Genomic DNA, 25,496 nt, shown 5'->3' with positions numbered 1-25,496 from the left:
GGACAGGAGAACTGACTTTGTGCTGCTGTTTTCAGAGCAGATGACCACCCTGTCATGACAGACAGGAGGGCCTCACCTGGCTTCTCTGTCTACGTGGCCAATGTCTAACTATATTCCCTTCCACTCACTTTTCTCTCTTTTCTTTGTTGTCTGTTGATCTCCCCAAAGCTCTCTGGGAAGGTCCCAGGGACCTGCTGGCCTCTCTCCTCTGATGGGCATTTAGGTGGGTGTCCCGTGGCATTTCTGCCATGGGAAAAGGGGAACAGATTCTTGTCTGCTTCTGCTGCTCCCTGCCTTTGGGATCTGCACTTTGGCTGACATCATTTCCCTCCCTAGACTTATTAAACATTTGCTGCAACCTTCATTGCATCCCTGTATGGTTTGTCCTTCTTCTGCCTAATATGGCCAGATGAGAAAATTCTTGCTCTGAAATGATGAAGCCCCAGTCTGTAACTTCCCTACTAGTTGGGGTGGCGGGTGGGGGATTTGGGGGGATGGGGAGGCAACTGTAGACTTTCAGCCTTCAGTGAAGACCACATCTAGAGCAGCCTTGCTGCATGTGTGCCTGAACATTTGCAGGCCTCCTCTTGTCCACATGGCCTGGCCAGGCTCCGTGGAAGTCCTGGACAGACGCTGGATGGAGTTTTCAGACAGGCAACTGACAGGTCTTGCCTGGGCTGGAGCCCTTGTCCCACTTCTTACCTCAACTCTGACATGAACTGCACGTAACACATCTGCTGCCTTTATTGAAGCAATAATCGATAGATGCTTCCCAGACAGAAGAAACTGACATTGGTTTCCAATGTCTGACACGGATTGGCAGACTTACTCTTGTTGTCACTCCATGTCACTTCCTGACTGAAGGCATCTTCTGGGAGGCAGGAAGGGAAGCCCAAGCATTTCCTCACCACAAACACCAGTGAGAGCAACAGACTCATTTTGTGTGCTTCCAGACTCCAGCCAAGGCAGATGATGTCAGCCTAGGTCACTCCTTAAGGTTTCTTAGGGGCCCTTCTGGCAAGAGCTGTACCAGCTCCTGAGTGTGACCTTGCGCTTAACCCTTGTCTCTGGAGAATTCTGCTGCTGTGTTTTGTCTCCTTGCTTTTTGTCTCACTGATCATGGAATTGGGCAAGAAGTCACGCAGATTTCCTTCCAAATCTCTAAAATGAGGCCCAGCAGCAAGTGTTGTAACTGTTTAGCTCCTTTAGTAAGAGGTAATATGAAGAGCTCTACTGTCAGTGAGTTAATCATACATCTCGTCATGTTATGGGAATGTCAATGTTCAGAATTGCACAAAATCTGTTGGAATTTTCCCATGAGTCGCAGTTTTGTTCTTTTCCATACAGAGCTCCTTCTTCCTTTCCATATTGTGGAGTTTTTTATTTTGGGGTTGAACAGTAGAAAAAAATCAGATGTATTTTATTTTCCATTATGGATGCTCATTACTGTCCTTATGTGCATAAATTCTCAGCACTGGTGATGGCAGCACACTCCATCTTATTCCCTTTCTGACACTCAGATTAACAAATGGGCTTCTCTGGTCTTAAATGGGGGGCTTATTTGGGAAGACATATCTTGTCAGTATTAGTGGCTCCAATGTCTTCTTTAAGTCTGTCAGTGCATCTTCTCTCTCTGTGCTGTCTTCCTGTATACCACAGAATGCCTTTAACATGTATAGGACTGTTAGCATATGCTTGTGTATTCTGTATGCTGGTTTTGTGCAAATGTCTGTGGGTGCAGATTTTTGATGTGATTCCATTAATGTGTGTATGAATGAATGAGCTGTACTGTTGGCCACAGCACCCAACCCAGTTCTACAGATAGGTGTCCAGAGCTGTGACATGTGTGGGTGACATGTGTGGCAGCTTTTCCCACTCTGACTTGCATCACTCACAGGCAGGGGAGCAGGGCTCAGTAATACCATGCACCCCCATTCCATCCTGTCCCATCCTATCCCATCTTGCTGCCTTCCTGTCTGCCCTTCTTCCTTGGAATGATGCAGGCACATCAATGCTTTCTCCTCTACCACTTTTGGAGCCATTCCCCAGCTATCTATGAACATAGCTGTATTCCAAAATATGTTGCAGGATGTGCAGAACACAGCTTGCATTAGACAATACCCTGACCGGAAAAAGGGATGCCCAGCACTCACATTCCAGTCCAACTTCATTAAAAATCAAGCAAATATGGCGGAAGACTTGCATGGATGAGAGAGGAGGTCATGGAGAATCACAAAGATATTAAGACAGCCCATGAAGTGTGGAAAAAGAAAATCCCACATTTGTGCAGTATCGACTAGAACTACCAGAATTTGCTCAAGTCACATATGCAGACCGTTTCCACAGAAAGCTCCTTCCTCCCCCAGAAAACAACAAAACATCATATATGTTCTCCTTATAAGATGGAATTCTATTTCTGTCATTACACCCACCAGTGCACAGCACAGCTGAGACAGGGATGTTGCAGCTCAGCTAAATCTGAGGAGGCACAAATTATTTGGGGCCTGGCTTACACCTACTGGGCCTTATTCAACACTATCCCAAAGAGGGAGACAGTCTCTGAAACTGAGCAAGAATCTGAGTTGAAAAGGAGAGTCAAAAGGAAGAGTCTCCAGAAGAGCATACAAACTGAGTCTCTGAGCCAAAAAGGAGAGTTTCCAGGAGAGACTGAACTGAGAAGGAGAATCTGCAGGTTGAGAAAGAGAGTCTCCTAGTTGAGAATCTCCAAACTGAGCAAGAGAGTCTCCTAGCTGAGAAAGAAAGTCTCCAAGCCACAAATGAAAAACATTCCTTCAAAGAAGATCTGGCTAATGTAACAGCTAATGTAAGGACTTCTCAAGCCATAACTAGAAGGCTCTAAAGAGCAGTTGTCTAGCCAAGGTCACTGTCTCCACTGTCTTCTGCAAGGCTCCCAGTACACTTTTCTTCTCTTCATAGTCTCTCTGGGTACCACACAATGCCAGGAGCACATTTAGGGCATCATCTTTGAAATTTCCCCAGAATCTCTGCCAAAGGGATTTCTCCATTTAGTGCACCATATGCCATGTTTTCCCTGCTTGTGTGCCCTTTTCTGTGTTGCGTCTGTCAGGAATTCAGTCTCCTCTGAAGGAGGAGATTGTATGCCCATTGGTCCATGAAAAGGATAAATGATGAAAAGGCAAATAGAAATGGCTGAAATGTTCAGTGCTTCTTTTTCCTCATGTCTCATGGGCAGGGCTTGTCCTCAGGCCTCCCAGGTCCCTGAATCTCTTCACACAATTTTGGGGAGTGAAATCCTACCCCCTATAAGGGAAAAATCCTTATGGAACACTTAATCCAGTCGGATGTACTAGTATCTATGAGATGAGGTGGGATGCATCCAAGGGTGTTAGGTTGAGTGATGTCATTGTGAGACTATTCTGTCATTTCTCAAGGGTCATGGTAGTTGAGGGATGGCCTCTAGGTAGTAGCACATCCATCTTCAGAAGGAGAAAGAAAGAGGATCCGGGGAATTACAAGCCATCTGTACTTCCTTCAATTCTTCCTGAACTTCTTCAAAGCAAATGCCTTCAGATGCTTTTGGTAAACACACAGAAGATAGCACTGTGATCAGCAGCAGCCAGCCTGGTTGTACGGAGGGCAAATCATGCCTGACTAACAGCACTGCCTCTTCTACAAGATTGCAGATGGCAAAAAATTGAGGGCAGTGAATGTAGTGTACATAGATTTTAGTGTGACCTTTCCAATTGCCTGTTGCAGAGTCACTTTACAACCAAATGGTTGAGTTATGTGATGGGTAAGTGGACTGTAAGGTAGGTGGAAAACTAGATGATCTGCTGGGCTCTAAGTGCTATGACTAGCTATTCAAAGTACAGCTGGGGACTGGGATCTATAAGGTCTCTCAGGAATCATTACTTAATAGCATTTAATGTTTCCACTTATGTTCCGATGATGGGATGGAGTACACTTGCAGCGTGTGTGTGGAAGACCCCTAATTGTGAAGAACAGACATGACCCTGAAGGGAAGGGCTGCTAGTCATAGAGATCAGGACAAGCTGGAGAAACCAGCTTAACAAAACCACAAGTAGTTCAACAAGAGCAGGAGCAAGGCCTAGCATCTGGGGAGAAATAATGACAGGAAAGCATAATAGCTGTGGGCTATCTTCCTTGGAAGCAGCCCAGACGAAAATAATAAGTTTGGGCTATGCAGGCCATGCCTCCTCCTATTGTGTGCATAGAAATTGTGCTGGGACCATGCTAGCTCTCTGAGGCTGCAATTCAGGAGCTGCAACAGCCACTTCTTTCCTGGAACCACAGGCTTCCCGCTTCATGGAGTGTGAGCTTGGGCTCGTAGCCCCAAGTGCGCTTGTGGAGAGTCAGCAGGGGTCACAGTGCTTCTCCCCTAGGACTTTTCCTGCTATGAAATGCCAGTGGTGGCTGGTCTGGGAGAGTGGACAGGGTAGCTGAAGGATTGTACTATGAACTGTTTTCTGATTTACCCTCCTAACAGCAGGAAAATATGTTTCTAAGTTTCACATCTTTTCAATTTAAACTGCTGTTGCTTTCTCAAGTATTTTTTCTTTGCTCTGCTGTATAACTCTACCTTCAAGGCCATATTACTCTCTGCTCTTGCTCCTGATGGAGCAATTGGGGGCAGCTGTAATCACTGTGTCCACAGCAGCTCTGATTTTCCTTCTTGACTTTTACCTTTATCCTCATTATTTCTTTCTCATGCACTTGAGAGAGGGGCAGATTGAGGAGGCTATGTGGGGGTATGGAATTATTTGCTTATATGAACCTCATTAAATGGGATGAGAGAAAAGGGGAAGCAATCAAAAAGCATAGAGAGACAGACACCAAATGAATACATGGAGAACCTGAGAGGAAACAAATACCATCATTCTCAACATTTGATGGGCTATCAATAAATCACAGGCCACTTCCGTGAAGACCAGCCTAGACTTTTGAATCGATACGACTGTGAACCAGGACACAGACTGGGATCTGTGTGGAACAGACCTATACAAACCCCTAATGAGACATGCAGGGAAAGGGGAGCAAGATGAGGCTAGGCAGAAAGGTGTTTAGAAGGGGTCTTTCATTTCTCCTGTCTGGTTCAGCCATGCTTCTCATCACTACAGCCTGTCTTGTCATCTTAATAAGTCTTTTCTGAACTGCACCATATCACTCCATTCTGTGTATGTGTGCTGCAAGGACAAAATGCCAGGTACTGAGGGTATGATCATGAGTGGTTTTGATGCCAGCTGCTGGAGTCAGATTGGGGTTGAGGATGTCCCTGGCCTATGCTGTCATCTGCTGAAGCCAGGGGGATCTCTGTACAACTACAGGAGCAGGGGAGGGCCTTGGCCTTCAGCCACACATAGCAGGAACAGATACTGTCTGCAAAACCAGCTCAGCTACTTGGAGTATCACAGTATCATAGAATGTCTTAGCTTAGAAGGGACTTAAAGATCATCTAGTTCCAGCTTCCCTGCCATGGGAAGGGTTACCAACTATTGTTAGGTCAGGCTGCCCAGGGCCCCATTCAATCAGATGCTGAAAACCTCCAGTGATGGGGCATCTACTACTTCTCTGGGCAGCTCGCTTCCAGTGCCTCACCACACTCTGAGTAAAGAATTTCTTCCTAAAATTTAATTTAAATTTTCCCTCTTTTAATTCAAAGACATTCCCCCTTCTCCTATCACCATCAGATGTTGTAAAATGTCAATAACCTTCCTGCTTATAAGCAACCATCAAGTCCTGAAGTATTGCAGTAAGGTCTCCCCAGAGCCTTCTCTTGTCCAATCTGAATAAGCCCAGCTCTCAGTCCTTCTTCATAATGGGTGCTCCAGACCTTCTTGGTCTTCCTTTAGACTCACTGAAACAGCTCCATATCCTTCTTGTTCTGGGGGCCTGGCCTGGATGCAGTACTCCAAGTGGGGCCTCAGAAGGTCAGAGTAAAGTATGACAATCAACTCTCTTGCTCTGCTGATCACCCCTTTTTTGATGCAGCCCAAGGCACTGTTGGCCTTCTGGGCTACAGGCCCATGCTGCTGGCTCATATCCTCCTTTTTGAGTGCCGGGACCCTCAAGTCATTCTCCACAGGCTGCTTTCGATGATCTCTTCTCCCAGTCTGTAGATATAAATGGGATTGACTTTATCCAAGTGCAACCCCTTGCACTCAGTTTGTTGAAGTTTCATGGGCTCGATTTTCAAGCTTGTCCTGATCTCAGGATGACATCATTTCATTTTGTTGCATCAAGTGCTCCACTCAGCTTAGTGTCATCAACAAAATCTCTAAGGGTACATTCAATATCTCCATCTATATCACTGATAAAAGATGTGGAAGAACATCAATCTCACAACAGACCCCTGACTGATGCCATGAATTGCCAGCCTCCATCTGGACATAGTCACTGGACAAAGCCATTGTCTACAGCTTTCTGGCTGAAACCATCCGACCAACCCCTTATCCACTGAATAATACAGCCTTCAGATCCATATTTCTCCTACAGAGAGATAAGAATGTGGTACAGGACCATGACAATGGCTTTGCACAAGACCAGGCAGATGACATCCTTTGTCTCCTGTTGTTATCACTCCATCATACAAGGTCACCAGATTGGTCAGTCATGATCTCCCCTTGGTGAAGCCATGCTCACCATCTCAGATTGCCTCCTCATTTCTCCTGTGCCTTAAAATCTCTTCCAGAAGGGTCTACTCCATGATCTGTCCAGGCACAGACATGAGGCTCTCTGGCCTGTGGTCACCTGATCTTCCCGTTTTACTTTCTTAATAATGAGAGTTGTGGGGAAGTCTCTGGACTCTCAGGACGTACTAGACACATAACGGCACACAAATGTGTTTAAAAGCTATTGGTCTGCTTTATTGTTCAGTACTACTCTATTTATACATGTTAACAGAGCATTCTGCAAAGCACTCTTCAACCATTCACACAGGCACTTAGCCAATCAGAGCCATGAGATGTTCTTTCTTCTAAAGGAGTCCTTGGTTCTCATGCTGCTTATCTTGCTCCACAGCTGCTGCTCTGAACAGTTTTTTTCTTATGGTCCCACAGACAGTGATGGTTCTCTTTTTATAGTCACTGAGGATTTCACCTAGCAATGACAATTTTTCAGATATGATAGACAAGAGCTTAGCTACATCAGCCAGCTCATCCAGGAATATGGGAAGAATGTTGTCTGACCTTGTAGTTTTGTATGCATTCAGTCTCATCACATGGACTTGAACTTGATCTTCTCTTATTGTCAAAGGGATTTTGACCACCACCTGCAGATTCAGGGACATGAGAGACATGGAAAGCCTGACTACCAGCAAAGATGGAGGCTGAGATCTCACTGAGTACCTCAGCTTTCTCAGTGTCTGTAAAGGACAGTTCTCCCTTCTCATTTATCAGAGGGGAGACATTCTCCTTTTCCTGTCTCTTCAGACCAATTATACTTATAGAACCCCTTTTGGTTGTTTTAAAAATTCCTTGACAAGTTCAGTTCTACTCGCTCCATGGCTATTCTGATCTACTCTGCCCTGGTGAGGCCTCATCTGGAGTACTGCGTCCAGTTCTGGGCTCCCCAGTACAAAACAGACAGGGATCTCTTAGAAAGAGTCCAGCGGAGGGCCACAAAGATGGTGAGGGGCCTGGAGCATCTCTCCTATGAAGAAAGGCTGAGTGAACTGGGTCTGTTCAGCCTTGAGAAGAGAAGGCTGAGAGGGGACCAGATCCAGGTCTATAAATATCTAAGGTGTGGGGGGCTGAATGGCGAGGCCGGACTCTTTTCAGTGGTGAGTGGAGACAGGACAAGGGGAAACGGCCGGAAACTGCAGCATAGGAAGTTCTGCACAAATGTACGCAAGAACTTCTTTACAGTGAGGTGACGGAGCACTGGAACAGGCTGCCCATGGGAGGTGGTGGAGTCTCCTTCTCTGGAGATGTTCAAGACCTGCCTGGATGCCTGCCTGTGCGACCTGGTGTAGGGAACCTGCTTTGGCAGGGGGTTGGACTCCATGAGCTCTGGAGGTCCCTTCCAACCCCTACAATTCTGTGATTCTGTGATTCTGTGATATCTCAGTGTATCTGGAAGGACATCCTATATTATTCCCAAGGCAGCCATCCCAGCTTCCACTGGCTATACCTTTCCTCCTTGTTCTTCAGTTTGACCATCAAGTCCTTGCACGGCCATGCTGGTTTCCTGCCTCCTCTGCATCATTTCTTATACTGTGGTATGGAGAGCAATTCAGCTCTCAGAAAAGCATCCTTAAACTGACAGCAGAAATCCATTTCTATGTCCCTAAGGACAGTCCCCCAGAGCAGCTCAATTAACAGAGGATGCAAATAGGGCATAGGAGAAGTGACAACAATACTCAAACTTATTCCCGGAGGATTTTGTGATTATAATGAGGCAAAATGAGATTTTGTTGATGCATAAAAGATTTCTATTTTAAATGGCAGATAACTCCAGTCCAGAAGCACCTACATGGTATTGCCCTAAAGTAGGTAATGTAGGTTATGCGTAGAAGGATTCACTGCATGGGTACGAGAAGGAGCTGGCATCCAGGCCAAGTCCAGACTCAAGAGTAGCTTGGTTGAAGGCTCCACCCAGTGATTACAGTGGACCAACAGGGAGACTGAATAAGCCAGGAAGTCAACAGAAGGCCAGGCCAGAGACAGGCTCTTATTGCCAAGATTCCCATTGACATGACATGCATCAGACTCTAGGAGATGTGTTTAAGAAGAGACACGTCAAGGCAAGGACTAATAGTCATTGCTTATGAAGTAACTCAGGATGTATGCCTCAGATTCAGAAAAAAATCAAATCTCAGAAGTGTGCACTGGCCTCCCATATCTGTAAAAGTGATGGAATTTCCCTAGGTGATTACCACTCAAGCCGTGGCTTTCTCCTTTGGACATCTGTGCACAAACGACAAGAACAGAAACACGGAAGGACACCAAAGAGGATGCAGCAAGTGTTTAATGAGTCAGAGGAGGGAAACGATGTCACTGCAAGTGCAGGCAGCAAGTGTGGGGAGCAGCAGCAACGGGCATGAACCTGTTGCCCAGTGCTATGACAGCGTTGCCACCAGGCCCACACTTATTGGCCAAGAAATGAAGAGAGGTATCAGTCTCTTTAGGCTGGTTTTGAGGGTCCAGACAGAGATGTCTGAGGCAAACAGACAAGCGAGATACTAGATAGGAAGAGAGAGCAAAAGAGAATACGGGTAGACACTCTCTCTGTGGTCAGGGAAGTCCAGCAGGCCCCGTCCTGTGTGTGTTGCAGGGCAGAAAGAGCAGCACCACATTTGTTCTCCTGTCCAGTGGCATGCTGTGATTTCCACGGGGACCTTGACTGGGAGCAGTGCCCAGCACCTTTAGCAGGGGGGGCACCTTCTGCCACAGTAGCGGTTGGAAATGCAGGAGAGGTCAAAGCCCCCCGAGGTGATGGGCACGCCCTGACAGCTGAGGATGCTGCCAACAGCAGCGGAGGTGGAGGAGCCCACGGCGGTGTTCTGCGGGAAGGAGCTGAGGATGGGTCCGGGCAGGGTCACCACCACGGGAGAGGGCTCAATGACGATGGTGGAGTCCTGGCACTGCCTGACACAGGGCTCATTGCAGCTGCTGGCCAGAGGAGTGGGGCCGCAGGGCCGGCATGGCACGCATGGGTTGCAGCAGGACATGACTTGGGACTGCTGGTGCACCTGTGAGAGAGTAGGGTGGAAGCAGAACATGGGGATGCATGAGGAGATTCTCAAGAAGCCATGAATGAGCGAAATCACATATGCCTCTGGGATGTAGTTGTTGCGCAGGGATAATTAAGGCCTTCTTTCATTCTTTCAGAGTCCAGAAAGAGTTTCAGAAATACATCTAGCTACTGTCTAGAAGATAGCCACAAGCTACCTCAGAACAGACCCAGATTATGTCTACAAACAATTTTCTCACCACTTTCCTCCCTTGCAAGAAGCAGTGCAATGACTTGGCATGGCACAGAGCTGATAGAAGCTGAGACACACTCTGCACCAAGCCCATCTTCTGGTGAATGAATTAGACAAAAAGGGACTTCGCACTCAACTGGTTCCCAAGGAGAAAAAGGCAAGAGTAGTGGATGAGTGTGGAAAGAGGAGAGTATGAAGCAATCTGCTATCCCACAGTGAGAGAACCAAGGCACATGCAATGCAGGGAGCTGAGCCATTCTGGAGAGGGCCAAGGCTATCTTGGCCTCCTTCTGTCATGATCCAGATAGAGCCTCCACTGCCTATCCAGCTACTCCTGAGACCCTACCCCAGAAAGCCCCCGAGTGCAGGCCCAGGCACCCTCCCAGAAAAACTTTCTCCCCTCTTCCCTCTTCATTGACAAGCAGCTCCAAGATTCGGCATGGAAGAGAGTTGACAGCAGATGAGAGGTTCACGGGGCTCAGGCTGCCTTCTGGAGAGTGAGAGAGACAAGAAGGGGACTCGCACTCACCTGGTTCCGAAGAAGAAGGTGGCTGGAGTAGTGGATGAGGGAGCAAGGACCTGGGCTGCCTTTTATAATGGTCCTACACTGCCCCATATCCAGAGGCAGTGCTTATAATAGTGATTATTTTCTGACAAGTTCTTCTTTAATGCAGATCATCTTGCCTAATGATATGGGCCATGTGTTTTCTTCCTGTGCTGCTGTGTTTCATTACCAGCTTTAGATCATGCCCATCCCACACTGAAGGCATCCACTGAGTAGCAAGAAGGGAGGCCCAAGCATTTCCGCTCAACACAAGTCTGTGTGGTTAACAGCCTCAGTGAACATGCTGGTAGAGTCCAGCAAAGGCAAATGATGTCAGCCTGGGCCACTCCTTAGGGATTCTTAGTTTCCTTTCTGGCAATAGCTGTACCAGCTCCTGAGGGTGACTCTATTCCTACTTGACACTGATCTGTGCCTTGCTGTATGTCCAACTGTTTTGATCTTGGTATGAGGCAAGAAGTTTTGCAGAATCCTTGTCACATTTCGGAAGAAAGCGTCAACAGCATATGATGTAACAAAAGGGCTGTTTTTGCATGAAATAGTAAGAAAAGATGTATAGATTGTACATAAGACTGTTCTGCACTTTCTGCAGAATTCAACAGAACCAAGCAGATATTTCTGAAGATACACTATATAGTTTCTTAGCCTGGAGATACTTGACTATACCCCAAACTGTGCTGCAAGATGGGAAGAGCACTTCTCACAGCAAGCAGCACCCTAACTGTGCAGTTGGTGTTCAGTGCTTGCACACCAATCCAGCTTCTGCTGACTTCTGCTGTGCTGCTGGTAAGACTCCCTCAGCCCTGCTGCCTTGATGCTCTGTTTTCATGAGATAGTCCAAAATCAGGAAGTGCTTTTCCATTCCAACCCACTGTAGAGAACATCCAGTTCCTTACTCTCAGGATCTTTAAGGAGGTTTGGAAGAATGTTAGGTTTTCTACGAAGGCTAGACCTGTACAGAGCTGCTGGAACACTCTTCAACATGAGCTGCTGGTTTCTCACATACATCTCCTAGCATTTGTTTCCGCCACACAGAGAGGTTGTAGGCTCAAGCCTATTTGCAGTTTACATCATATAAGGAATATATACTTTTTTTTTCTTTTTTTTCTTTCTTTTTTTTCTGTTTCTACAGAAGAGATAAGGCACAATGAAATGAAAGGGAAAAAAAATGTCTCTATGGATAGGACAACACACTGAAATATGGCAACAAAAAATACCACTTAGTTCAATGTGATTTCCTGCAGTCAGTGTTCCCATCAGGAGAAGGGATATAAGATTTACTTGCAGTGGATATGATGCCTCATATTCTTTCTTATTAAAATAGACATTTGTTGCATCATTTCTTATTGGGCATTTCTAGAAAAATGCAAAGGATACTGCAAGTCCTCTTGCCTCATAGCAAGAGCACAGAGGCAAAAAGAGAGGAGACAAAAAGAGGAAAGCAGAATATTCCACAGAGCGGGTGGGATAGAGTCACCCTCAGGAGGAGGCACATGTCTTACCAGAAAGGAAACTAAGAATCCCTAAGGAGTGGCCCAGGCGGACATCATTTGCCTTTGCTGGACTCTACCAGCATGTTCACTGAGGCTGTTAACCACACAGACTTGTGTTGAGCGGAAATGCTTGGGCCTCCCTTCTTGCTACTCAGTGGATGCCTTCAGTGTGGGATGGGCATGATCTAAAGCTGGTAATGAAACACAGCAGCACAGGAAGAAAACACATGGCCCATATCATTAGGCAAGATGATCTGCATTAAAGAAGAACTTGTCAGAAAATAATCACTATTATAAGCACTGCCTCTGGATATGGGGCAGTGTAGGACCATTATAAAAGGCAGCCCAGGTCCTTGCTCCCTCATCCACTACTCCAGCCACCTTCTTCTTCGGAACCAGGTGAGTGCGAGTCCCCTTCTTGTCTCTCTCACTCTCCAGAAGGCAGCCTGAGCCCCGTGAACCTCTCATCTGCTGTCAACTCTCTTCCATGCCGAATCTTGGAGCTGCTTGTCAATGAAGAGGGAAGAGGGGAGAAAGTTTTTCTGGGAGGGTGCCTGGGCCTGCACTCGGGGGCTTTCTGGGGTAGGGTCTCAGGAGTAGAATCATAGAATCATAGAATCACAAGGTTGGAAACGACCTACAAGATCATCCAGTCCAACCGAGTAGCTGAATAGGCAGTGGAGAGGCTCTATCTGGATCGTGACAGAAGGAGGCCAAGATAGCCTTGGCCCTCTCCAGAATGGCTCCAGCTCCCTGTATTGCATGCGCCTTGGTTCTCTCACTGTGGGATAGCAGATTGCTTTACACTCTCCAGGTTCTCTGCCCAACCCTCTCTCCAAACAGGTGCACATCCAGACCCAAGTCATGTCCTGCTGCAACCCGTGTGTGCCATGCCGGCCCTGCGGCCCCACTCCTCTGGCCAGCAGCTGCAATGAGCCCTGTGTCAGGCAGTGCCAGGACTCCACCATCGCCATTGAGCCCTCTCCTGTGGTGGTGATCCTGCCCGGACCCATCCTCAGCTCCTTCCCGCAGAACACCGTTGTGGGATCCTCCACCTCCGCTGCTGTTGGCAGCATCCTCAGCTGTCAGGGCGTGCCCATCACCTCGGGGGGCTTTGACCTCTCCTGCATTTCCAACCGCTACTGTGGCAGAAGGTGCAACTAAAGGTGCTGGGCACTGCCCCACACAAGGAACCCCACGATCTCAGGACACGGTGCTGGACAGGAAAACTGACTTTGTGCTGCTGTTTTCAGTGTAGATGACCATGTCTGGCTTGCTCTGTCAGGACAGACAGCAGGGGCCTGGCTGGCTTCTCTGACAACACGGCCAATGTCTACCAATATTCCCTTCCACTCACTCTTTCTCACTCTCCTCTTTGTTGTCTTCTGCTCTCCCTAAAACTGTCTGTGATGGTCCCAGAAACCAACCGAGTGAACTGCCAGCCTCTCTCATTCATGAGCCCTTAGATAGCTGTCCCGTGGCAACTCTGCCATAGGAAAAGGGGATCAGATTCTTGTCTGCTCCTGCTGCTCCCCACACTCGGGGCCTCCACTTGGAGTGACGTCATTTCCCTCCTTAGACTCAATAAACTTTTTCTGCATCCTTCGTTGTGTCCCTCTGTGATTTTTTCTACTTCTGCTTACTATGGTCAGATGAGAGAACTCTTGCTCTGATGGGAATTAGCACAAACCCGTCACTCCCTTGAGCACTGGAGGGTGGGGCACACTGTAGACATTCATCCTTCATTCACGTCTAGAGCTACGTCTAGGGCAGCCTTGCCGCAGATCTGCTGCATGTGTGCCTATTTGTTTGGAGTCCTCCTGTTGTCCACAAGGCCTTACCGGGCTCCTTGTTAGTCTACGACAGTTGTTGAATGGAGCATCCAGCCTCATCGCTCCAGAGTCTGCCTTTGGTTGAGCCTTAGTCCAAGCTATCTCCCTGGAATTGAGTCAAACTACACATAACACATCTCCTGCCTGCACTCCAGCAGAAATTGATAGATGTTTCTCGTATGGAATTAATTGACATTCTAAAGCTGGATTCTTGATTGATTGCCAGACTCACCCTTCAGGTTTCCCCTTCTTTTGATAATGACATGTCCTTTGGATGCCAGAATCAAGATAACTGAGAAAGCTGATCAGTCCAAAAAGAAAAAGAAGAACTAAACTCTTGCTATGGTAGTGGTATAGGTTGCCTGATACGTTTAGCATTTTTTTTGAAATCTTTTGTGATTCATCCAGTGCTTGGCAGCATAGCAGGGAAAGGACAGGAGATGCAAGTTCACACATCAATCTCCTGTGCAATACCAATAGTGCTAGAATCTATTCTCTGAACATCTGCTCAGGCTTTCCTGTGCAGATGTCTAGTCCCCTGAAGCTCTCCAAGAATGAGACATGGGACTTTGAGTTAGAGATGCAGGGAAAATCATGATAGCACATTTTGGATTAAGGCTGTTACTTGTCCTTCTCAATGTTGATGAAAAAGATGGACACATGCACATGCACTAGTGCCCACAGAATCTGTGGAGCTGCAGCAAAGGCCAAGAGAAGGATCTGAGTGGCCAGATCACAGGCTCATGCCAAAAAGAGTTCCTGCTGCTGTGTACACATCTTCCCCTCCTAGAGAACCAGTGATTCTTCCAAGCCTTTGTCTTGATCCTGAGGGGGAAACAGAATGCTTTTTATGGTTGGTGAAGATGGAAGTCCCTGACCAGTCTTGGCTCTATCTCATCAGGCCTCAAGCATCAGGGCAGCTGGGCTGAGAGAGTCTAAGCTGCTGCACAACAGCAGCTGGACTGGAGTGTGAGTGCTGAGCATCTCTGTACAGTGCAGTATTGTCGGCTGTGAGATGTGCTCTTCTCATCTTGCAGAACTGTTTGGGATACAGCCCTTTTGCATGGAGAGATGGGGAATGGCTGCACAAAAGATCCATCTTTCATCTGAGGAGAAAGCAGGTGGCCAGCTGCACACCCCAGACTGGCTTTTTTATGAAATTGAGAAAAAATGGCAGGAGATCTGCATGGATGAGCAAGGAGTTCATGAAGAAAATCAAAGTGAAGAAGATCCATGAAATGTGGAAATAAAACCTACATATTTGGGAAAAATACATGAATGGTGACAAGGTCTGAAGGGATGCAGTGGGGAATGCTAAGGCCCACTGAGAATTCTATCTGGCAATTGAGGTCAAGAATAACAAGAAAAGCTTTTTGAAGTGTGTCAGTAGAAAAAGTTGGACTAAGGAAAATGTGGTTACTGTGGTGAATTAGATAGGTACTCTAGTAATGGGAAACCCCGAGAAGGCAGAAAAATGGAACATCTTCTTTGATTCAGACTATAATTCTAAGACTACCCCACGAGAATCCCAAATCCTGGGGATAAAAGAGAGAGTCTGGAGAACAGAAGACTTCATCCTGGTCGAAGAGGATCTTCTCACAGATCATCTAGTCAAAATAAACATATACATGGGCCCTGATGGCAAGAATTCATGCTTATTGTAAGAGCTGGCAGAATTGACTGCCGAACCAGCCTTTATTAACTTAGAAAAGTAGTGGTGAACAGGAGAGATATCAAAAGACTGGAGGATAGCCAATGACCATCCACAGTCTTCAAAAAGGGGAAGAAGACAATCTAGGAAACTGCAGACCAGTCTTTCTCACCTCCATAGAAGCAGGTGTTTAGTTCTTCTTTTTCTTTTTGGACTGATCAGCTTTCTCAGTTATCTTGATTCTGGCATCCAAAGGACATGTCATTATCAAAAGAAGGGGAAACCTGAAGGGTGAGTCTGGCAATCAATCAAGAATCCAGCTTTAGAATGTCAATTAATTCCATACGAGAAACATCTATCAATTTCTGCTGGAGTGCAGGCAGGAGATGTGTTATGTGTAGTTTGACTCAATTCCAGGGAGATAGCTTGGACTAAGGCTCAACCAAAGGCAGACTCTGGAGCGATGAGGCTGGATGCTCCATTCAACAACTGTCGTAGACTAACAAGGAGCCCGGTAAGGCCTTGTGGACAACAGGAGGACTCCAAACAAATAGGCACACATGCAGCAGATCTGCGGCAAGGCTGCCCTAGACGTAGCTCTAGACGTGAATGAAGGATGAATGTCTACAGTGTGCCCCACCCTCCAGTGCTCAAGGGAGTGACGGGTTTGTGCTAATTCCCATCAGAGCAAGAGTTCTCTCATCTGACCATAGTAAGCAGAAGTAGAAAAAATCACAGAGGGACACAACGAAGGATGCAGAAAAAGTTTATTGAGTCTAAGGAGGGAAATGACGTCACTCCAAGTGGAGGCCCCGAGTGTGGGGAGCAGCAGGAGCAGACAAGAATCTGATCCCCTTTTCCTATGGCAGAGTTGCCACGGGACAGCTATCTAAGGGCTCATGAATGAGAGAGGCTGGCAGTTCACTCGGTTGGTTTCTGGGACCATCACAGACAGTTTTAGGGAGAGCAGAAGACAACAAAGAGGAGAGTGAGAAAGAGTGAGTGGAAGGGAATATTGGTAGACATTGGCCGTGTTGTCAGAGAAGCCAGCCAGGCCCCTGCTGTCTGTCCTGACAGAGCAAGCCAGACATGGTCATCTACACTGAAAACAGCAGCACAAAGTCAGTTTTCCTGTCCAGCACCGTGTCCTGAGATCGTGGGGTTCCTTGTGTGGGGCAGTGCCCAGCACCTTTAGTTGCACCTTCTGCCACAGTAGCGGTTGGAAATGCAGGAGAGGTCAAAGCCCCCCGAGGTGATGGGCACGCCCTGACAGCTGAGGATGCTGCCAACAGCAGCGGAGGTGGAGGATCCCACAACGGTGTTCTGCGGGAAGGAGCTGAGGATGGGTCCGGGCAGGATCACCACCACAGGAGAGGGCTCAATGGCGATGGTGGAGTCCTGGCACTGCCTGACACAGGGCTCATTGCAGCTGCTGGCCAGAGGAGTGGGGCCGCAGGGCCGGCATGGCACACACGGGTTGCAGCAGGACATGACTTGGGTCTGGATGTGCACCTGTTTGGAGAGAGGGTTGGGCAGAGAACCTGGAGAGTGTAAAGCAATCTGCTATCCCACAGTGAGAGAACCAAGGCGCATGCAATGCAGGGAGCTGGAGCCATTCTGGAGAGGGCCAAGGCTATCTTGGCCTCCTTCTGTCACGATCCAGATAGAGCCTCTCCACTGCCTATTCAGCTACTCGGTTGGACTGGATGATCTTGTAGGTCGTTTCCAACCTTGTGATTCTATGATTCTATGATTCTACTCCTGAGACCCTACCCCAGAAAGCCCCCGAGTGCAGGCCCAGGCACCCTCCCAGAAAAACTTTCTCCCCTCTTCCCTCTTCATTGACAAGCAGCTCCAAGATTCGGCATGGAAGAGAGTTGACAGCAGATGAGAGGTTCACGGGGCTCAGGCTGCCTTCTGGAGAGTGAGAGAGACAAGAAGGGGACTCGCACTCACCTGGTTCCGAAGAAGAAGGTGGCTGGAGTAGTGGATGAGGGAGCAAGGACCTGGGCTGCCTTTTATAATGGTCCTACACTGCCCCATATCCAGAGGCAGTGCTTATAATAGTGATTATTTTCTGACAAGTTCTTCTTTAATGCAGATCATCTTGCCTAATGATATGGGCCATGTGTTTTCTTCCTGTGCTGCTGTGTTTCATTACCAGCTTTAGATCATGCCCATCCCACACTGAAGGCATCCACTGAGTAGCAAGAAGGGAGGCCCAAGCATTTCCGCTCAACACAAGTCTGTGTGGTTAACAGCCTCAGTGAACATGCTGGTAGAGTCCAGCAAAGGCAAATGATGTCCGCCTGGGCCACTCCTTAGGGATTCTTAGTTTCCTTTCTGGTAAGACATGTGCCTCCTCCTGAGGGTGACTCTATCCCACCCGCTCTGTGGAATATTCTGCTTTCCTCTTTTTGTCTCCTCTCTTTTTGCCTCTGTGCTCTTGCTATGAGGCAAGAGGACTTGCAGTATCCTTTGCATTTTTCTAGAAATGCCCAACAAGAAATGGTGTAACACATGGCCCCCTTCAATGTGAAAGAGTTAGAGGAGCCACACATCCACTGGGTGAATCTTCTGTCCTTTCTGAGGATGGGAACACTGATTTTGTGTCATTGTATAGAACAAAATGGATTTTTCTGAAATTACACTGCGTAGATCCCCTCCTTAAAGAGCTCTTTCTTTCTTTCCACATCATAGTGCCTTTTGTTTTTTCTAGAAGAATATATTGTATATATTTTCCTTAAGTGTTAAAAACATATTTTTGTGATTATTCCCAGCAGTTCTCAGCACAGGTTAGTACAGCTCTAACAGGTGGCCCAACAGAGCAAACATCAACATCAGTGTATTCTTCAGGTCTGTCAGTGTGCCCTTCCTCTCTGTGCTGTCTCTCTGAGTATTATGCAATCTCATTAACAGATAGAGGGCCATTAGCATACACTTGTGCCTTCTCTGTGTTGGATTTGTGCAGATGTCTGTGAGTGCCGAAATGTGCATGATTCCCTTCTTGTAGGCATGAGCAAGTGCCCTGTGTCCCAGGCTGCAGCCCATGACCTATTGCCACAGCTGATTTTCCAGTTTTTCAGTAGTGCCGAGTGACCTGCATGGCAGCTCATCATACTCTCACCCACATCAGGCTCAGCCGAGGGACCAGGGTTCAGCAACACCACCTCATCCCATCTTATCCTGTCTCTCTGCTGTCCTTCCAATCCCTCTTGATGGGGATGCTGCAGGTGCTCAGCTGCTTTCTCCTCTTCCAAAGGTGTTTTGCAACAATTCCCCATCCACGCCCAAAATATGCTGCATGGTGGGAAGAGCACAGGTCACAGCAGACAAAGCACTGGATGTGCAGATTTGCCCAGCAGTCACATTTCAATCCAACTTCATTAAGAAATTGAGTAAAAATGGCAGGAGATCTGCATAGATGAGAAAGAAGTTCATGGAGAAACACCAGGAGAACGTGCAAGTTTATGCAGTGTGGAAAAAGAGTCTGGCAACCTGGGAGGAATGTATGAATGGTGTCAGGGACTGCAAGGATACAATGATGAAGGTTAAGGTCCACTTAGAATTAAATCTGGTGAGGGAGATGAAATACAATATGAAAGGCTTATTTAAGACTGTCAACAGCAAAAGAAAGATGAGAGAAAATGTGGGTTTTCTGCTTAACAGGGAGAGTGCCCTGGTAACAGGGGATGCTGAGAAGGGGGAGATGATGAATATTGACCTTGCTTCAGTCTTCACTTCTAAAACTGCCTCTTGGACATTCCAGACCATGGAGGTAAGAGAGACAGTCTGGAGAAAGGATGCTTTCCCCATGGTTGAGGAAGGCTCAGAAATCATCTAGGCAAAATCAATGCACACAGATCCATGGGCCCCAATAGGACTCACCCTTGAGGGATTAGAGGAATAGCAGGAGTGATTGCCAAACTGCTCTTTATCACCTTCAAAAGATCTTGGAGAATGGGATAGGTGCCTAAACTTTGGAGGATAGCCAATATCACTCTAGTCACACAGGCACATTAACATTTGTAGGGTCATCAGCATGCACTCGCATCTTCTGTGTGTTGGATTTGTGTAAATGTCTGTGGGTACCGGTTTATGAATTCCCTTCATGAGTGCGTGAGAAGGTGCACAGTGTCAGGGGCCACAACATAGAACTTATTCCTGTGACTGAGTTTTTGTAGTTACAGTAGTGCTGGGCGACCTGTGTCATCCTACATCATCCTGCTCTGACCCATGTCAGGTGCACCCAGGGGTACAGAGCACTACACCACTGCTTGTTATTACCTAAGAAAGGGTGTTAGAAGGAAGCAGGGCAGATGGGTATGTGTAGAGCAGCCTAGAAATTCTTTCCTAAGGGAGCCATGGCATCTCCTAAAGAAGGAGACATTAAGTCATACCCTTTTGTTGCGCTAGGACCTTACAAGGAACATTCATTTCTTCTCAGCAGTGGCTGTGAGCAAAGACCAAGTGCAGCGGGAGCTGCCAGCCAAGACCAGTCAGGGCAGTGGCATCAGTATCACCTACTCACTTCCCAACAGACAGTCCAGTGATTACATCCACTGGTAGTGTCATCTCTGGGGCCAAGGCCTTGCATTCCTCATGAGTGACCCTAAAGGCCCCAAGGAGGTGACAGTTCCAGTAGAGTGGCTGTCAGTGGCAGAACAGTCCTGTCTGAGCCTGCAGAAGAGTGCTACATCCAACGCAGCCAAACTCCATCCTGACTAGGGTGCACCTCCCTGAATTCTCTAGTGAAAAGTCTGCAGTACTCATAGCAACCATTGACTTAGGCCAATGTGAGTAAAACCGTTAGGTCTGAGGTAGGCAAGATGGTATGCAACATGATATCCAAGTCCCGAAAAATCCTTGGAAAATGGGAACTGTGGAGAAATGGAAGCAACAGTCAGAGAATGCCTTCTGGTGAGTGAAAAAAGAGACAGAACAAGGAGAATTTTGGAAATGATACATGTGTAGGAAACTACATGAAAGAATACTCAGATGATGAGAACAGAAACCATAAGGTCAAGGATTTCAGTGGATACTTTGCCCCAGCATGCCAGGCTCAGAAGAGGCTCAGTATCACAAAAGAAATGGACAATGATGTACCTGGTTTGCAATAAATACTTTGAGATAATTTGGTGCTGGTACCTTCCCACAGTTACGAAGGTGAGGAGGTTTCCATCAAGATTAGGAGAAACCTGGGGAAAGGAATGACGAACAGGACCATGTGCCACCTGGAATGGTCTATTAAGACCAAGAGTACGAATTCAATCACAAATATCTTGTTCATCTTTGCCATGGCTCTAAGATTTCAGAAAGAAATGATATCAGAGCAAGGATTCATGCTGCAGTGAGGGCACCAGTAAACTTTAAAATTGAAGCCTTTGTCTGTCCTGTATCGCTCTTCTCATGGCCTCTGTTGACATCTGCCCATCTCATTTTCCATCTATCTCCTCTCATTCTCTCTCTCTTCTTTCATACAGACAGGAATGCAAATATTCATCCTTCCTTCTCCAAGTATCCATTCACCCACTCTTAATTTCATGACTGTCCCTGGAAGTGAGAAATGAATTAATTGATCAAGTCTGGAGAAGAGGGTGTTCACACTAACACACAAGAAAGAACTTCTTTACAGTTAGAGTGACAGAGGACTAGAACAGGCTGTTAATCTTTGTGGGTTTTTTTGTCTGTTAGATTTTCCAACATAAATTGCAGTATTCTGCTCCTCAAAAGGAAATGTTAATGTACCCTGATTAGGCCCAGCCATGTTCCTAGTTCTCTCACTCAGCATCTCCGTGCTTTTCTATGCCTGTATTACTAAAAGGGCAAAATACTGTCTTGCCTAGAATAGCTTGGTAATGTCTAGAAGGAATCAAGCATTGAAGAGCTTAGGAAAGTAAATCCTGCTGAGAACACAATCCACAAAACTGAGTGAGCAGATTGCTTCTAGAGGGAAAGGAAGAAAATAAGAGCTGCTGGGATAGTGGTATGGGTGGCCCCACAAAGTTGAGTCAAAACTTTGCATGTCCAGGACATCAAGTGCTTGGCAGCAGAGCAGGGGTAGAAGGACAGCAGATGAGAGATTCACACACAATGCTCCCAAGCAATACCAATAATGTCAGAGTCTGCCCACAGAACACCAGCTCAGACTTTCCTGTGCAAGGATGTTGTGGGAGACAGTATCAATTGCTTTGCTGAAATCAATATCCACTGATCTCCTTTCATCTTGACAGCTGGCTATCAGGTTAATCAAGCATGATTTCCACTTGTGAATCCATGTTGACAACACCTGATAGCCTTCTTTTCTTTCAATTGCTCAGATCCAGAATAAGTTGCTATATCACATTCTTCAAGGATGGAGATGAGACTAATTAATCCATAGTTTACTGAATTGTCCTTCTTGATTTGAAGTCTGGAGTGCCACTGGCTATTTTCCAGTTTTCAGTCACCTCTTCCATTCTCCAAAACCTTTCAAGGATGATAGAGAGTAGTTTAGCAATCTACCAGCTCTCTAATCAATCATGGATGAATTCCATTGGGGCCCATGGGCTTGTGCACAATAATTTTGCCTAGATGATCTCTGACCAGCTCTTCCTCAAACATGAGGAAATCGTCTTTCCACCTGACTCTCTCTTACCCACAGGAATGTAAGACACAATGGTTGTCTATGAGGGTATTCTTGCTCTTTCTCAATCAGAAATGATCTACCCTGAATGAAAGAGTGCTGGCAGGCTCGGATCAGCTTTCTTATTAAAACAGTCCTTTTGTTACACCATTTATTTGTTGGGCATTTCTTTTAAGATGTGGAAAGGGCTCTGCAAAACTTCTTGCCTCATATTAAGAACATTGAAGCAAAATGAGTAGAAACAAAGTAGGGCAGCAGAATATTCCACAGAGCAGTGTCAAGTAGGAGAGGGTCAGACTCAGTAGTTGCTACAACTCTTGCCAGAAAGGAAACTAAGAATCCCTAAGGAGTGGCCCAGGCGGACATCATTTGCCTTTGCTGGACTCTACCAGCATGTTCACTGAGGCTGTTAACCACACAGACTTGTGTTGAGCGGAAATGCTTGGGCCTCCCTTCTTGCTACTCAGTGGATGCCTTCAGTGTGGGATGGGCATGATCTAAAGCTGGTAATGAAACACAGCAGCACAGGAAGAAAACACATGGCCCATATCATTAGGCAAGATGATCTGCATTAAAGAAGAACTTGTCAGAAAATAATCACTATTATAAGCACTGCCTCTGGATATGGGGCAGTGTAGGACCATTATAAAAGGCAGCCCAGGTCCTTGCTCCCTCATCCACTACTCCAGCCACCTTCTTCTTCGGAACCAGGTGAGTGCGAGTCCCCTTCTTGTCTCTCTCACTCTCCAGAAGGCAGCCTGAGCCCCGTGAACCTCTCATCTGCTGTCAACTCTCTTCCATGCCGAATCTTGGAGCTGCTTGTCAATGAAGAGGGAAGAGGGGAGAAAGTTTTTCTGGGAGGGTGCCTGGGCCTGCACTCGGGGGCTTTCTGGGGTAGGGTCTCAGGAGTAGAATCATAGAATCATAGAATCACAAGGTTGGAAACGACCTACAAGATCATCCAGTCCAACCGAGTAGCTGAATAGGCAGTGGAGAGGCTCTATCTGGATCGTGACAGAAGGAGGCCAAGATAGCCTTGGCCCTCTCCAGAATGGCTCCAGCTCCCTGCATTGCATGCGCCTTGGTTCTCTCACTGTGGGATAGCAGATTGCTTTACACTCTCCAGGTTCTCTGCCCAACCCTCTCTCCAAACAGGTGCACATCCAGACCCAAGTCATGTCCTGCTGCAACCCGTGTGTGCCATGCCGGCCCTGCGGCCCCACTCCTCTGGCCAGCAGCTGCAATGAGCCCTGTGTCAGGCAGTGCCAGGACTCCATCATCGCCATTGAGCCCTCTCCTGTGGTGGTGATCCTGCCCGGACCCATCCTCAGCTCCTTCCCGCAGAACACCGTTGTGGGATCCTCCACCTCCGCTGCTGTTGGCAGCATCCTCAGCTGTCAGGGCGTGCCCATCACCTCGGGGGGCTTTGACCTCTCCTGCATTTCCAACCGCTACTGTGGCAGAAGGTGCAACTAAAGGTGCTGGGCACTGCCCCACACAAGGAACCCCACGATCTCAGGACACGGTGCTGGACAGGAAAACTGACTTTGTGCTGCTGTTTTCAGTGTAGATGACCATGTCTGGCTTGCTCTGTCAGGACAGACAGCAGGGGCCTGGCTGGCTTCTCTGACAACACGGCCAATGTCTACCAATATTCCCTTCCACTCACTCTTTCTCACTCTCCTCTTTGTTGTCTTCTGCTCTCCCTAAAACTGTCTGTGATGGTCCCAGAAACCAACCGAGTGAACTGCCAGCCTCTCTCATTCATGAGCCCTTAGATAGCTGTCCCGTGGCAACTCTGCCATAGGAAAAGGGGATCAGATTCTTGTCTGCTCCTGCTGCTCCCCACACTCGGGGCCTCCACTTGGAGTGACGTCATTTCCCTCCTTAGACTCAATAAACTTTTTCTGCATCCTTCGTTGTGTCCCTCTTTGATTTTTTCTACTTCTGCTTACTATGGTCAGATGAGAGAACTCTTGCTCTGATGGGAATTAGCACAAACCCGTCACTCCCTTGAGCACTGGAGGGTGGGGCACACTGTAGACATTCATCCTTCATTCACGTCTAGAGCTAAGTCTAGGGCAGCCTTGCCTGTTGTTCACAAGGTCTCCTCAGGCTCTTTGTTAGTCTAGGACAGATGCTGAGTGGAGCATCTAGCTGGGTTACTTCTGAGTTTGCCCTTGGTTTGAGCCCCATTCAACCTGGGCCTGAGAGCAGCAGATCACAGGTTTGTGTAAAAGAGATTTTCTGCAACTCTGCTGATCTATACCTTTCAAAGAGAATCTGAAATTCTTCTAAGCACTCCTAGGGATCCTGATTGATATTTGTAGAATTCTGTGGTATACAGGATATTCTATGGTGGATGGCAATTTTGCAACTCTGCCAAAAGCTCACTGGACTTAGTAGTGGTTCACACTGGATACAGTACATGCAATGTTTCCAAAGGAAATCTTAAATCTGGCAAATGCCAAACCTTTTTGTCTCTTTTATTTTATTTTATTTTATTTTATTTTATTTTATTTTATTTTATTTTTTAATGAAAACTTTTCAAAGCATAGCATACATATGTTTTTCCCTGCGGGGTGATGCAAATTGATACTGAAATTCCTCTGTTTCCCTTTGGGCAAAGGGAAACTGCAGTCAAACTTCTTGCTCTTCACCCAAGCCAGAACAGTGGGGAAAGCCTTCTCCTCGGGAGTCTCTTTTGAGGTTGCATTTGAGGGATGGTGGTAGTACTGGGTTTGGATGGTTTTCAGATAGGGGTGTCTAGGGACATTTACAGTGTCACTGCTATTATGTTGAAGCCATCGATCCCAGATGCAGTGTCACCAGCTCCCTCCTGTTGGTCTCTCTAGGTATTCCCTCCTCTCCTAATTGCTGCATCCCCTGACAAAGAGCCTCTGAAACTCAAAGTTACTGCACCCCAAGGAGTCAGCAGTCTCATAGAAAAATCCTTTCAGATGTGCCAGGAACTGGGGTTGCCTCATGGAAACAGATTAGCTTTTGAAAACTGCTGGAAGGCACCGGAGAAAGGATAGATGAAATCCAAACACTCCAACCTTTCTTCCATCCCGTCAAACTAAGAGTGGCTAAGCTTGTACCAGCACCTGACACCAACACAGAGAGGTGACACTGCATGTTCTGGGTCTTGCTGGAACTGGGCATAGGATCAAGATAATTCTGTGCACATGTGCACTAGCATCATGTGCGCACACACACTGCACACTCAGATACATAGGCAGGACGAAATATACCTGCACCTGCATGTAGGTGTAGTTACATCAATGCACTCACAAATGCATATGCAAACAGTGCGTGCACAGAAACATGACCTCGTGCATGCACACCTACACATATAAGGTACGCATGTGCACTCACTCACTGGAATGGACGGAGGCCATGGGGAGC

The 25,496-nt window shown here is 47.1% G+C and overlaps 2 protein-coding genes and 1 pseudogene across 3 annotated transcripts; 1 reads left to right on the top strand and 2 right to left on the bottom strand.

Moving 5' to 3' along the window:
- Positions 1-9,364: 9,364 nt before the first annotated feature.
- On the bottom strand, positions 9,365-9,670 carry LOC306955717 (feather keratin Cos1-1/Cos1-3/Cos2-1; the record flags this gene model as incomplete). Its single annotated transcript, XM_079547073.1, has 1 exon — positions 9,365-9,670. One exon carries the CDS (start codon positions 9,668-9,670, stop codon positions 9,365-9,367), a length of 306 nt encoding a protein of 101 aa, XP_079403199.1.
- A 6,984-nt stretch (positions 9,671-16,654) lies between these two features.
- LOC306955662 (feather keratin Cos1-2) lies at positions 16,655-16,954 on the bottom strand (the record flags this gene model as incomplete). Its single annotated transcript, XM_079546999.1, has 1 exon — positions 16,655-16,954. The coding sequence occupies one exon, from the start codon at positions 16,952-16,954 to the stop codon at positions 16,655-16,657; it is 300 nt and encodes a 99-aa protein (XP_079403125.1).
- Positions 16,955-23,264: 6,310 nt separating this feature from the next.
- LOC306955699 (feather keratin Cos1-2 pseudogene) lies at positions 23,265-23,564 on the top strand (annotated as a pseudogene). Its single transcript has one exon. The product of its transcript is annotated as a feather keratin Cos1-2 pseudogene (transcript).
- The last annotated feature ends 1,932 nt before the right edge of the window (positions 23,565-25,496 follow it).

This window comes from Tetrao urogallus (genome assembly GCF_951394365.1).
Source record: "Tetrao urogallus genome assembly, chromosome: 26".
NCBI classification, from domain to species: Eukaryota; Metazoa; Chordata; class Aves; order Galliformes; family Phasianidae; genus Tetrao; species Tetrao urogallus.
Note: the sequence above shows the minus strand (reverse complement) of the source record. Positions and strands in the feature narration are given on the sequence as shown.